The sequence below is a fragment of the Amaranthus tricolor genome, chromosome 4, assembly GCF_026212465.1.
Source record: "Amaranthus tricolor cultivar Red isolate AtriRed21 chromosome 4, ASM2621246v1, whole genome shotgun sequence".
Taxonomy (NCBI): domain Eukaryota; kingdom Viridiplantae; phylum Streptophyta; class Magnoliopsida; order Caryophyllales; family Amaranthaceae; genus Amaranthus; species Amaranthus tricolor.
The window spans coordinates 2,993,199-3,007,445 of record NC_080050.1 but is presented as its reverse complement, the minus strand read 5'-3'; the positions used below and the strand labels follow the sequence as shown (position 1 = coordinate 3,007,445).

The window sequence follows — 14,247 nt, the reverse complement described above, 5'->3', positions numbered from 1 at the left end:
TGAACCAAGTGCATACTCATTTTGATGACCAGGCTGATAGCCTCCAGAGTAGTTGGGGGGTTTATAGTGATGATGATAATGATGCTGATGATGTTCAGTTCCAAGATCCTGAGCCTGCCCCATTGGACTGGACTATAGTTCGTGGCCCCGACGGCAGATTTGCCCGTGGCGGCCCGAGTTCTTCCGCCGCATCTGAGCGTGCAGGAGGAAGTTTTGTCGATAATGAGCCGCCACGGGGCATGCCCTCACAGTCCACTAACACGGACTGGTTAGTGACATCACCCCAGCCCGGGGGGCCGACATATACGCGACTGATCCCTAGCTATGGCGGGCACATAGCTAAACTTATTTCCATACTCATAGCACGTCTTAAAAGAGGCCATGCTTCCTCGCCTCCCAGCTCTATGACAGCAATTGCTCTAAATCCACAGTTACCATCACCTAACACATCAATCTAGTCGAACAAATAAGGAGGAAGCATGAATGGGATGTAATCAGGCCATGGAAACAGTGAGAAATCACGACCTCCTGGATCATCTACAATAAATGTAAATTAAGTTAATATGCGTAAATAACAAATAATTAATGAAAAAAACTAAAAATTAAGTCAATTACCGGATAAGTTGAAACTGAACTTAATTCCTACTGAAGATTGCGTCTCTCGGCCACTAGATCTGCCACTTGATCTCCCGCGGGAAGAAGATCTAGACCCTCGACCACGAGAAGATGATCGGCTATATTCAAATGAACTTTTTGATCTCCTTCTCATGGTTTTACTAGTGCTTGGTCTTCCCTTTCTCGGTGGACTAGCGTAAGGCTCAGGTATATCCGCACCATCTGGGTGTAATTCATAATCAAGTACCTCAGCCATTCGGCAAACAAAAGCGGGATCAGATTTAAGGACTTCATCGACCAGAGATTCAAAGTACTCTTTGTCATTGGCGTTCGCGTTTCGTACTTCTTTATTGGGTTCGTCTCCTACCTCTGTGTACCTCAAAGTACTCCAGAATTCATGAATGTCATCCAAATACAAAGCACCATGTGATCCAATGGTCATTTGTAAATAACATGCACACGGCAATCCATGGGTTTTTTGAAGTACACAACCGCATTTGTTCAATGCAAAATCACCCTGTTCTAACATGCGGTTAAACTCATTCTGGATCTGCTCCAAGGCATAGAGAGACACGTGGCGATATAGAGGTCTAAAGAAATACTGTCGTAGCGTTCTTGGTACAGAAGTCATGGATTCCTGTAGCGATTGTCGGATTTTAGCTTGTTGATTTGTAATCTGTGCGTGCGCCCTTTTGAAAAGGGTATCGAATGAGCTATTACCGCTACCAAGGTAATACTTAAAAGACGAGTGTTGGCTTTCCACTCTGCTGGTAGTATGGTTACCCAAGTGTAAACAATCATTCATCCACGCACGCACAAATTTCTCTCTAAGTGGAATCCATGTTCCAGTCAAATACCGAACGACCCTTCGGTTCCTAACCGACCACGTACTGACGATCCCTTCCCATCTCTTTTCATATTCCCGGATTGTAGCACTTTCAACCAAGGGGTTCCATCTACTTTTCCTGAATAACTGCCCTTGTTGATTTTTCTTGCCGCCGCACAACTTGTCCACCATGTTCTCAACATCGTTGCCAATATGCCAGGTGCATAACAAATGACGTACATCTACATTAAACAAAACAGTGAACGTAATTAAGACATTATCAATAGATATAACCACAATAATGAACTCACAAAGCGTTTTTACCTGGGAAGACGTCACGAATAGCTGCAGATAAACCTTCGTCACGATCGGTTACAATGACGCTAGGAGTCTGAGCAGTGCCGAAAATATCTCTCAATCCCTGCAGCACCCACGAGTACGACACAGCCGCCTCATCTCGCATCAAACAAAACGCAACCAAGAAGTTGTGATTTGTTGGCGTCATTCCGATCACTTCACAAAGTGGCCACTTTGGTTTGTTCGTTTTGTACGTTGTATCTATCAGCATAGCATACGGCCACGTACGTATCATTTGGATTGAAGTAGGATTTGCAATTAAAAGTCTGCTCCGTCATTATCCAACTCTGTCCAGACCACATAATTATGTTCTGTGGCCATATGAAGACAGTGTTGAAGGGGAGTCCTGCCCTCCATTTCATCTCTCCTTATTGATTGCCTAATATTATATATCTGATTCATACTAGCATAAAAACCAGGAAAATTATCTCTAATAGAATTCATAATAAAGGCCGGTTGCATTCCGGTTGCACTAAGCTGTCGTATGTGCTCCCGAATATCTACATTAGTCCTCGCCCTTACATGACCATCTCTGTATACCAAGAACGGGTGGTTATGTTTTCCCTTTTCACCAGGACACACCCTTACCGTCCAAGGTCTTTCTCCTGGTTTACGACTACTTCCTACAATCATAAATTTACACCCACAACTCCTACTTTTAGAACCAGGTCGGGCAGCATTATCTACATTATCTACATCACCCCTAAGTTTACCATAGCGGTGACATCTTAAATAACAACTAACTCTGGAACGTCCTTCTTTTTTTTTATAAGAAGCACGTGTAAATTGAAAACCAATTGTTATTGCTATCGCATCGGCCCAACTATGTAACTCATCTATGGAGATAAATTCCCTATCCGTAACAAAGTGACCGGAGTAGTCTACGTTGTCTCCAAAGTTTTCAAACTCCTGCACATTTGAAATGATATAAATTAAGTACATTAATGACTACAATAATAATAATTGGATTAATAATAACAACAACAACAACAACAACAACAACAACAACAATAATAATAATAATAATAATAATAATAATAATAATAATAATAATAATAATAATTATAAGAATAATAATAATAATAATAATAATAATAATAATAATAATAATAATAATAAAAAATAAATAAATAAATAAATAGATAACGATAAATCAAACTAATAATGACAATAACAATAACAATTTTAATAATAATAAAAACATTACGTTAATAAAAAAATTTAAAAACATTTAAAATAAATAAATAATGACAAGACAAATAATAACAATAATAATAATAGTAATAATAATGACAACAAATACAACAACAATAATAATAATTATAACAATAATAAATAAATAAATAATTAAATAAATAAATAAATTACGTAAATTAAAATATTAAAAAATTTAAAAAATAAAAATATCAACAATAAAAATTATAATAATGACAACAACAATAATAATAATAATAATAGTACTAACAATAATTATAATAATAATTTAAAAAAACATTAATACGTAAATAAAAAAAATAAAAAAAAAAATTAATAAACCAGTCGCACAAATCTGGGCGACTAACCCATGGTCCAGTCGCACAAAATTGGGCGACTGGACCATGGATCAGTTACCCAGATTTGTGCGACTGGACCATGGGTTAGTCGCCCAGATTTGTGCGACTGAACCATGGTTCAGTCGCCTAGATTTGTGCAACTTGTTTTTTTTTTTTTTTTCGAACGACAATTTTACGTACCGCATCCGACTCATAGTCGCTTTCGTTAGCCATATTCAACCAATTACGCCTTACAACTTCTTTAACACTTTTTAGAGAGATAGTACCAGTTTTTTAGAGAGATAGTACCGTGTTTGAATTCGTACTTCAAACGCATCTCAGAATTCGATATATATAGACAAATCATCCGCATTAAATTCTTAATAATGTTATTAAGCGTGATTTACATTTATTAATTATGTTTTAACTCCAATGGCATTTTTGTAATTTTTTTAAATCCAGGGGCAATTAAGTAATTTTGGGGGGGTGGCGAAAAAATGAAAAGAGGTGGCGAAAAATAGCAACACCCTAATTGACGACACCCACGTTTATATTTTTTGTAAATCTTGTAGACGTCTATCATCTAATACCTCACTTTTGAAATATTCGTAATTAATTGTGACATATTATATAAAACATATCACTATGAGTTTTAATATAATTTTGCTTCTCATTAATTAGATATATTTTTATTTAACAATAGTTTATCTCATCATGCCGCGATAGTAGACAATAGAAATAAATACATTACTTGGGTTTTTCTTTCCCTTGATTCATTATATCTCAAGTTTCCAATTAAAAAATAGTGATTATCCAATAATCTCATTTACTCACTTCTCTACCATAATCTCGTCGTTGTACACTTAGCTTCTCGTTATCGATGATAACATATTACAAATGTCGTTTTGAAATAGGGATTTTTAACCCCTTGTTGAAATCATTTCGGAATAATAAGTTTTGATTATAATATATAATACAAAAATTGGGTTGGATTTTACAAATATGGCTCGTCATATAATTTTATTGATTCTTCATAATTTCTTTTATTGGATTTTCATACATAGTTATAAGAATCAAGAATTTATATTCATATTGGATTTTCTTATGTCGCTAGGGTAAGGAGTCACATTTTTTTTTTATTATTATTATAGGTAGACTTAGAGAAGAGAGATTTAGGTGAGCATCAAACCTAAAATATTACTCGTAAAAATGAGACAAGATATATGGAGTAAAAAAAAAATCCTATTTTAGATCTTTAAGTCTGATCCAAGAAGAAAGAGGTTAAGGAGATATAAGTCCCCAAACAAAGAAGTTCAAAATTCAATCAAGCTTCATTCCAAACAACGTTGACTCGACTTTAGATGAAAATAGTAAATTATGAAGCGCCCAAAATGCTAACTCGATTTTTTGTGCTCAATTCAAGATTGTTGAACTTACTTAACATTTTGGAAGTATTATTTCGCTTTTTTGAACCACAGCTTTTAGTTAGTGATTATTAATTTGTTATTAACATAAATAAGAGTTGAATTTATAACCGTAAACATCTTAATTTTTTCTGATTTTATTTGAAATTTACCTTTTATCCTTCTAGGTTTATTTCCTTAAACCCTAACTTTCCTATTAGTGATACAATTACACTTTCTTTAATTCAAGACTTCAATTCTTTCCTTCATTATGATTTGTCAAGTAAGTCTCATTATCTTTTGTTTCTCTATTATTGATATTCTATAATTTGTTTTCATGTCTAGTATCATATATTTTTAATCTATGGTAGGGGTATTGCTCCCAATTAAATTATGCATTGATATTAATGGGAAATTATTAGAATTATGAATTTTTAAATAAATCTATGCTTAATGATCTTATATTAAATATCTTTATCAAACTAGTCAATAAGATGATAATATGAGATTATGAGCTATCTACTCATTTTAAGATAAATGTAACTTAATAATTAATAAGACCATAATATATGAAATTAATAAGATTACATTTAATTATATTCTTGATCCATAATATATAAATAAAGAGCCATAACTGATTACATATGTAATTGTGTGATATTTAGTACGTTAGGGTTTTATTACTATTGTTTATAATTAGTTTATATCAATCTTTAGTAGTTTTAGGTATTAAATTTCCCTAATTATTTATTTCCTTTCTACGTATTCATTACAATAGAGTAAACTAATTAGTCTACTTTTTGACCTGTTAACTACTCGTATATTGTATGGGCATGCTACAAAAAAATATCTATATTTATTTTATATAAAAAGATACTCCTTCTGATTCTTAAAGAAATTTCTATAAGAAATGTTGATAGAAATTAATAAAAATACATACCCTTCAATTCACAAATAATATTACATATGCTTTTTGGACAATATTCATCTCTTACTCTTAATTTATATTTTATTATTAATCTATAAGTTAAAACATTGTCAAGTGGAATCTTGTTTTATTTGTCTCAATGCAAGAGTTATTCATATCAACTTTCCATAATTTTTAATTGTGCACGACTAGAGATATTAAGAATTGAATAAGTGCATTAGATAGAGTGTATAAAGCAAATGAGACATTACTAGTGAATTGAAGGGAATAATTTTTAGATGGTGAGTGAAATAATTTATTTTATTGAATAATAAATTTGATGGAGGAAAAGTGAGGATCATAAACATTAAAAAAATATTAAAAAGAAATTTAGTGGAAAAAATATAGGGATCAAAACTATTAAAAAAATATTTTAATACAGTTAGTGAAAAACATGTGGAAGTTAGTGAAAAACATGTAGAGATCATAAGCAATATAAAATTTTTAAACTAAATTTAGTGGAAGATTTGTAGGGACCAAAAGCATCATTTATATATCAAAATGAGAATATACAAGGTTAATTTTGTCCAAAATTTGTGATATAAATAAAAAAATTCTTTATGGGAACAACAAATGATGGAACGAACAACTAAAAATGACAAATGGAAACAACTTTAAGGAATGGAGTATGATGGAAAAATTGACATTAATAATGTAAAATTTCACACACCTACTGTGAATAATTACACATTTGGATTATTTTCTAATAATCTGACTTTTGCCATATTTACCCATAATATACCATATTACTAATAATAGGTAATAATATGTGATGCTATCATCAAATTAAGACAAATTAAAAATTGAATTATGAAAATAATTGAAAAATGAGATTATTTACCATGAACGAGCAAAAAATTAAATTATTAATGTCAACTTTTCCAAATACGTTGTAAATATATGGAGTATTATTTTTTGTTGGCTAAATTGCTAGTTTTCTTGATATATTTTATATTTCAATAATCGTATAATATCTATTTAGATTAATATGATTTATATTTCAATATTGTATAATATCTATTTAGATAAATATGATTTATATTTCAATATCTTATAATATCTTTTGTAGGCTATGATTTAGAATATACAATAAAACATGACAAATATCTTATAATGATACTATTCAATTATTGATCTTTTATCAAAATAGCCTCAAACATACTTGATTTTGGTAAAAATAATTAATTAATCAGCTAAAAGTCAAAAGTTTAAACAAAGGTTAAAAGTGATTGTCAAAAAAAAAGTCACCAGCTAACAAGTCATGTCCAATCAAACTCATCCGAATCCAATATGTGACAATAATGCCTATTGTTTTTATTTTTGTGACAATTTTACGTAAAAAATAAAAATTTTGATTGTGATTTTATAAATCAAATCAAATAAATTAAGTTTAGGGTTGTTTTTCAAAAGATTTTCTTCCTAATTAGAGGAAGAAGAAAAAATTTCATCCCCACTGTGTATTCTATTCACCATTTTTTATTGACCCCCATGATTACCCTTGGACACATTAGTATTTAATATAGTATAAATACGTTTAAAAGGTCAATTAAGGGTTTTAAATTACAAAATTAGTCAAAATGCAATAATTAATTTATTAAATAACTATGCAACAGAAAATAATAGATGTTGGATGCCCGAGTATATCATCATTATTAGAGAAGCTTCATACATAATTGAATCATTGATGGGAAGGTGGTCTGTTTATTTAATATAGTATGTTTGTTGATTTTTGTCATAAGTATAATATTTGTGAAAGTTAAAAAAATAAATAAATAAGAATAATAATTTATGAAAAATTAAACAAATATATCAATGAAATAATAATAATACAAATCATTACAAAAGAAAATTTAAAAAAGTATAGATTAAAAAAAAATATAGCAAATTTTATGGTAGGCAGTAGGCACCCAAAAAAATAGTCTTATTGGATTATTGACAAGCATGGAGCTTGTCTAGACAGTCGACCAATCTTGTTAGGTTGTTCCTAATAAATCTATCTCTCACGTACCATCTAACCAAATTTATTAAATAACTATTTCGGTGTTTTCAATTAATAATCATACTTGTACGAACTATTTACTTTTATTTCTAAATGATGTTTAAAAAATTATATTATTTTTATTCCATAATTTTAGTCATATCTAACCTATACTTTTAACATATTTTTGACAAAATTGTTCTTATATTTTTATAAATATTTCATTATTTTGTTATTGTGGTCTCTATATGTTCCCAACTTACAATTAAAATTAATACTATAAAATACCTAATTCACAAAGAATAATATGTATCTTTATTTATTTTTACACAAATACTTGCATGCGGCCGCCTCACACGTGCGACCAAAAAAATTTTATATTTACCAAAGTTAAGCTTTAAAACATCCATTTTAAAATTTAAAAAGCTAAATCTAATACTTAAAACCCCTACTCTAAGCCTCAATCTTTCTTTTTCAGAGTCTTAATTTAATTTTTTAACTATCGACTTCAACCCTTAAAACACCCATTTCACAACTTAAAATGTCAATTCTAACTTGTTAATGAACCAACTCAACCAAACACTTAAGCTTATGGTTGAAGTCTCATGATATGTTATTACTTTAACAGAACCGTACTCCTCTTGTGTAGGTACCCATGATAGTCGGTTAGAATGTAATAAGGGATGCTATCAGCAAAAAATATACATTTAGAAATGATCAATAATATAAATTATTCATAATACATGAATGATAAATGAAATTATTAAGACAATTTTTCCAAGAAGTTATTGAAATAACTTCTCTTGCCCACGTATAAAGGAGTTATCTAACTTTTTTTGTTGATTTTAAATCTGGGGAAAAAAATAACAATAATTTACGAATTACAGCTTTAAAAGTTTAACAATTTTACAAATTACAGCATCAATGTTTATTTTTTGCGAATTACATTCACCAAAATATTAAAGTTTACGGGTTCATGCCAAAAACAAAGAACTCTGACCACTTAACCTAAAATTCGGACCACCAAAATGATCGGAATTTTGGGTTTTCACTTGAATCTGCAAATTTTGATACTTTGATGGCTGTAATTCGCAAAAAATAAACATTGACACCGTAATTCGTAAAAGTGCTAAACTTTAAAGTTATAATTCACAAATTATTCAATAAAAGTAACACAAATTCTTGTATGAGACAGTCTCACTGTGACACATGCCTCATACTTAGGTTAAATAGCTCAATAATAGAAACTTTTAATTTATGGATTTTTTATTTTGAGGTCATTTCACCGTGAGCCGGTGTCATATAAAACGGGCTGAATATAATTTATTTAAAAAAATAGATACAAAAGCGTTTATTATAGTTTAATTTAGGTCTAAAAAATGTGGACCCCAACTCTAAGATTATGGATCGAATCCAATTCAAACCCTTGGAGTCTAAAACTTCAGATCCTTATATTATTTTGGTTTGGTCTAAACCTTATGATATTTGCTAATGCCTGACTAAGAAGTATCGAGGATGAAAGTAGTACATTAAATGAAACGTAAAGGAATTATACTGTTTCAACTTGCAAGTAAAAATTGAATTTTTTTATCTTAAATGACAATAATAGAGGGAATATGTTATTAATAAATTTAGCAATATATATTCTCACCAAGTAAATAAAAAACATATTTATAATTTCTTTTCTTGGTGAAAATAATGGACATATTTATAAAATTTTGAAATGGACATTCTCTATCTTTCTTATGATTTGTCTTATTTGGGATTTTGTATTATTTATCAATCATTTATAGTGTATGTTTTATTCTTAAGTCATAAGTTAAATCATTGTGAAGTTAGATTTATTTGAGTTATCTTGATGTAATTTCATTAGAATTTTTACTTATATGTAATTAGAGATATTAAGTATTAAATTAGTGGATTGACAAACATACAATCCAAAATGAGACAAATAATAAGAATAAGAGGGAGTATAAAGTAATAACATGTCCATTATTCTCAATTCTCACCAAGAAAAGAAATTATATATATCATATATGTCCATCACAAGTATTACGAATCAAAATACTTCATTTGATATTCTATTACGTTAGGTAACAATTAAATAATTTGAATTATAATTCTTTATTTTCGAAAGAGATTGTTAAATGAGAATAGAAAAAACCAACAAAAAAATTTTTTTAGTGATATTGTTTGTTAATGTTAATTTATCTGTTTTATATTGTTGGATACGTTTTGATTATGCCATACATGGATAGAGAATTGTTGAATATTTAAAGTATATAAACCTAAATTTGTATATACTACATACTTAATATAATAGTGAGACTATAATAAATATATTATAAATCCAATTAAATGCCTCAAAGGATCTGATGAAACATTACTTTGATTAATAAACTTTACTCGGTGAAACATTACTTTGATTTGCTTTACTTGGTGAAACATTACTTTGATTTATAAGCTTTGTTAGGTGAAACATTTTTGTTTCAAAAGAAGGTGTTGTTTGATGCATTGCTCTATAAATAGAGGTTTTCCATCCCATTTTCATATCATTTTTGATTTCTCTCTTAAGAATACTCTCATTTTTGTTCTTCTTTTCAGGAGATAATATTGAGAGAGTAATTAACTCTCAATATCATCAAAGTTTTTAATTCACCACAACACTTGTATTTACTATTGCAATTTCCTTGTGCTATGATTTTATTGTGTAGATGGTATCTCATTATGAATTTCATTTATCATCCCAAACACCTTTGTAGAAGAAATGTCACAATAAGAAAATACATGAACGCATTCTACTCATATCAAGTTTCCAAGTGATTTCTTTGATTGTCGCAACCTTATTTTCATAGTGTCCATTTGGTGTTTTACAAAGTAACTAAGTAAGGAGTTTCATTGCTATTCACACAAGGGAAATACAAATTGGTTTGTTTTATTTGTATTTGCATTTTTCAAACATGATTTTTCATGAATATAACACAGTTGAACTATATTCATGTGAAATTTTATTAGGATTGTCTAAATGTATGAATTTTAATATCATATAATTTTTATAAAGTGTATTTAATAGATATTAAAGCTCAATTAATGCTTGAAACATATATATATATATATATATATATATATATATATATATATAAATCAAACGTAATCAAAATAGTGAATAATAGCTAAAATAATAAGTCTTTGTGGATGAGAATTTAAGTTTAAACAATCAATTTGAATTGTTCGATATAAGAAATTCGTTATTTAATTTTAATTCAAGAAATGTAAAAAAAATGCAATTAATTGTGTAAATAAGGTCAAGGTATATTAAGGAGCTACTATTAATTATACTCTTAATTGATTTGACTTTTCTTTCTGCCTATAAAACTTTAACTTTTTCTTTCTTTCCTCAATTTTACCTTTTTAACTTCGTTAATTATAAACCCGATCCTTAAATTTCGCCACCCTTTTCATTTTATCGCCACCCCTCTCCAAATGAAATTACGTAATTTCATGAGAAGAGGGGGTGGCGATAAAATGAAAAGGGTGGCGAAATATAATAACTCCCATTATAAAAGAGACGTATAGAATTGAAACTGAAATTGAATAATTGGAAATGTCCAAATCTTTACAGTCGCTTTACAGAATGAATATGTATGCTCCCTAAGAGATTAGTAGGCTTGCTTTTGCATGCTGACCATATGCAGTCTCCTCAATCTTCACATTAATTTATTTTTTCCTCTATTTTATATTTTACATTTCCTATAAAGTTTTATTTTACATTAAATATCTATCTTAAAATATGATATTTTTTCATGTGTTATCTTTTGGAACATGAATTTTGTATTATTATTATTATTATTATTATTTTTTTTTTTTAATTTTAAAATTTTTTTAATTTATTTTTATTAATTTTTTATGGACAAATAAAAAGATTTCTATTAATTCAAAACAAAACAAAGTACAAGACAAAGCAACACTTTAGCAAAAGCTAAGAAGGCTAGATCTCCAAAAGCCTTTTATACCAAGTGGAGCTCATATGAGGGAAATTCGAATATAGACTCAACATCATAAGCTTGATATCAAACTTTACATTCTTAACTAACAATGATGGGAAAATCAGTCGCTCATGCCAGATACAATCATTCCTAGCTCTCCATATCTGATAGATAAAATTACATATAGAAGCAATAATAATCTTCTTCATAAAGTGAGACACCATCCACTTGCTTGGAATAAGAGCCTAAAGAGATGCAATACGGGTTATACCAAGCCATGAGGTCAGAAGATTAGCGCAACGACTACTGAAGCCACAACTGAAATACAAATAAGAAGAGGACTCACTATCTATACAGCAAAGAGGACAGTAGTTACTCCAAAAATCTCAGGAGATGATCCTTGGTTTTAAGCTTGTTGAGCATGGCCATCCAAAAAACGAATTGAGATTTAGGAACTGAAGATCTATGCCAAACAAGCTTACACCAATTAACACGAGGATTAGACCCAATCAACTCTTTATAAATTCTATTGATGTTATATTTATCAGAGTTGATCCATTGACTCATTTGCTCTTTAACCTTACACAATTTTCGGATGACCCAACTAACAGCAGGGGGTGGGTAAAAGATCATCCATCGACCTCCCTTAGTGTATACACCACGAATCCAACGAACCCACAAAGACTCATGCATATAGCTCAAATGCCAAACAATCTTCCCAATAGCATCCCTATTCCTTAACTCAAGATGCCTAATTCCCAGACCACCCTCTTTTTTTAGCCTGCAAAGAGACTCCCAATTTACATTCCCAGGTTTTGTATCTTGATCATTATAGTGCCACAAGAAAGCTCGACAAATGGAGTTCACAGCTTTAATCACTTTCTTCGGTAAAACAAAGATCTGACACCAATATGTAGTGATACTCATCAGAACATAGTTCACAAGCTGCAACCGAGCAGCATAAGAGAGTTGTTTCCCTTGCCAACCCCTGATTCCAGAGGTCATTTTATCAACTAACTTTTCACAATCAGCTGCTGAAAGACTTTTGAAGTTCAAAGGAACACCCAAATACTTAAAAGGAAGCTTACCCAGCGGGAGAGAAGTATGACTAAGGATAGTCCGCTGCTATTGCTCAGGTACACCAACTAAGTATATAGCAGATTTGGAAGCATTAGCACAAAGACCAGATGACTGAGCAAAGACATCTAAACCCTTGTAGATAACTTGAATGGTGATGAGGTCACCTTTAGAGAAAAACATCAAATCATCAGCAAAGCAGTGGTGATTAAGCTTGATGACTTTACACCGAGGGTGATACTTGAAAGAAGGATCATTACTCGCACACTGCAGAAGACGTGAGAGGTATTTCATCTCAATGAAAAATAATAAAGGAGACATGGGGTCTCTTTGTCTAAGACCCCGTTTAGCTCAAAGATTTGGCAAAGGAGAGCCATTGACTACTAAGGAAAAAGATGCAGTAGATATGCAAGTGAAAACAATCTTCACAAAATGATGAGGGAACCCCAGGGCAATAAGCATTTCCTTGATAAGAAAAACCAACCCATAGTATCATAGGCCTTCCTCAGATAGACCTTTACCAAACAGCTAGGGGCACAACTCTTTCGAGTGTAATGTCGAATTATGTCTTGGCAAAGGAGAATATTCTAAAAGATACTTCTACCAGCTACAAAAGCCCCTTGATTTGGGCTAATTAAGTGAGGCAATACAATCGCAAGTTTAGAGCAAATGAGCTTGAAAATACATTTATACAAAGTATGAACACAAGCAATAGGTCTAAAATCACCAGGAGCAGTTGTCTAAGGAATTTAGGCACAAGAGTAATAGCTGTGGCATTCCAGACTTTTAAGAGCTTACCGGACACAAGAACTGTTGGATTGCTCGAATAACATCATTCCCCACGACAGGCCAAGCAGCCTTGTAGAACTTACTATTATAACCATCAAGCCCAGGAGTTTTGCTATCGGTAATGCTCCATAATGTACTTTTGATCTCATCAGAAAAAAGAATAAGTTCAATTGAGATCTCAAAGAATCATTTAGAACAGGATCTACATGAATCATATTCATATTGATTTTCCTTCTATTAGGCATAGCACAACACAAAAGATCAGAATAAAAAGCATTGGAAGCTTGATGAATTTGAGTCATATCACTAACTACAGAACCATCGACATGAAGCACATTGATGCAATTTGAGGTTCTTCTCTGCTTGAGACTCTGATGAAAGATTTTGGTATGCTCATCACCATGTTTCATCCATTATAGCTTGGCTAACTGCTGCACATGCAAGAAATAATCCTCTTTAGCTTGTTTGAACTTAGCTGAAGCCTCAACTTCAAAAGAAGCATAAAAGGGGTCTCCAGGATTATCATGAAGGGTTGCCTGAGCACGGTGTAACTCAATTTCAGTTGTATTCATAGAAACTTTAACAGGCCCTTTATGAAATTCAGCTCGCAAAGTTCTTTTAAGAGCAGTCAACTTGGACTGAATCTGAAAACTAAAAGTGCCCTCCACAACACAACTCCACTATTTCTGCACAACACACCAATGTAGGTCTCCCGAT

At 31.0% G+C, this 14,247-nt stretch overlaps 2 protein-coding genes across 2 annotated transcripts; both read right to left on the bottom strand.

The window, feature by feature from the left end:
- Positions 1-454: 454 nt before the first annotated feature.
- Positions 455-1,946, bottom strand: LOC130810655 (protein FAR-RED IMPAIRED RESPONSE 1-like). Its single transcript, XM_057676797.1, has 6 exons — positions 1,766-1,946; positions 1,427-1,683; positions 1,132-1,252; positions 808-903; positions 616-711; positions 455-537 (listed from the first exon to the last, which is right to left on the bottom strand). The coding sequence occupies exons 1-6, from the start codon at positions 1,944-1,946 to the stop codon at positions 455-457; spliced, it is 834 nt and encodes a 277-aa protein (XP_057532780.1).
- Positions 1,947-12,789: 10,843 nt separating this feature from the next.
- LOC130810654 (uncharacterized) lies at positions 12,790-13,940 on the bottom strand. Its single transcript, XM_057676796.1, has 3 exons — positions 13,540-13,940; positions 13,340-13,458; positions 12,790-12,908 (listed from the first exon to the last, which is right to left on the bottom strand). The coding sequence occupies exons 1-3, from the start codon at positions 13,938-13,940 to the stop codon at positions 12,790-12,792; spliced, it is 639 nt and encodes a 212-aa protein (XP_057532779.1).
- Positions 13,941-14,247: the final 307 nt, after the last annotated feature.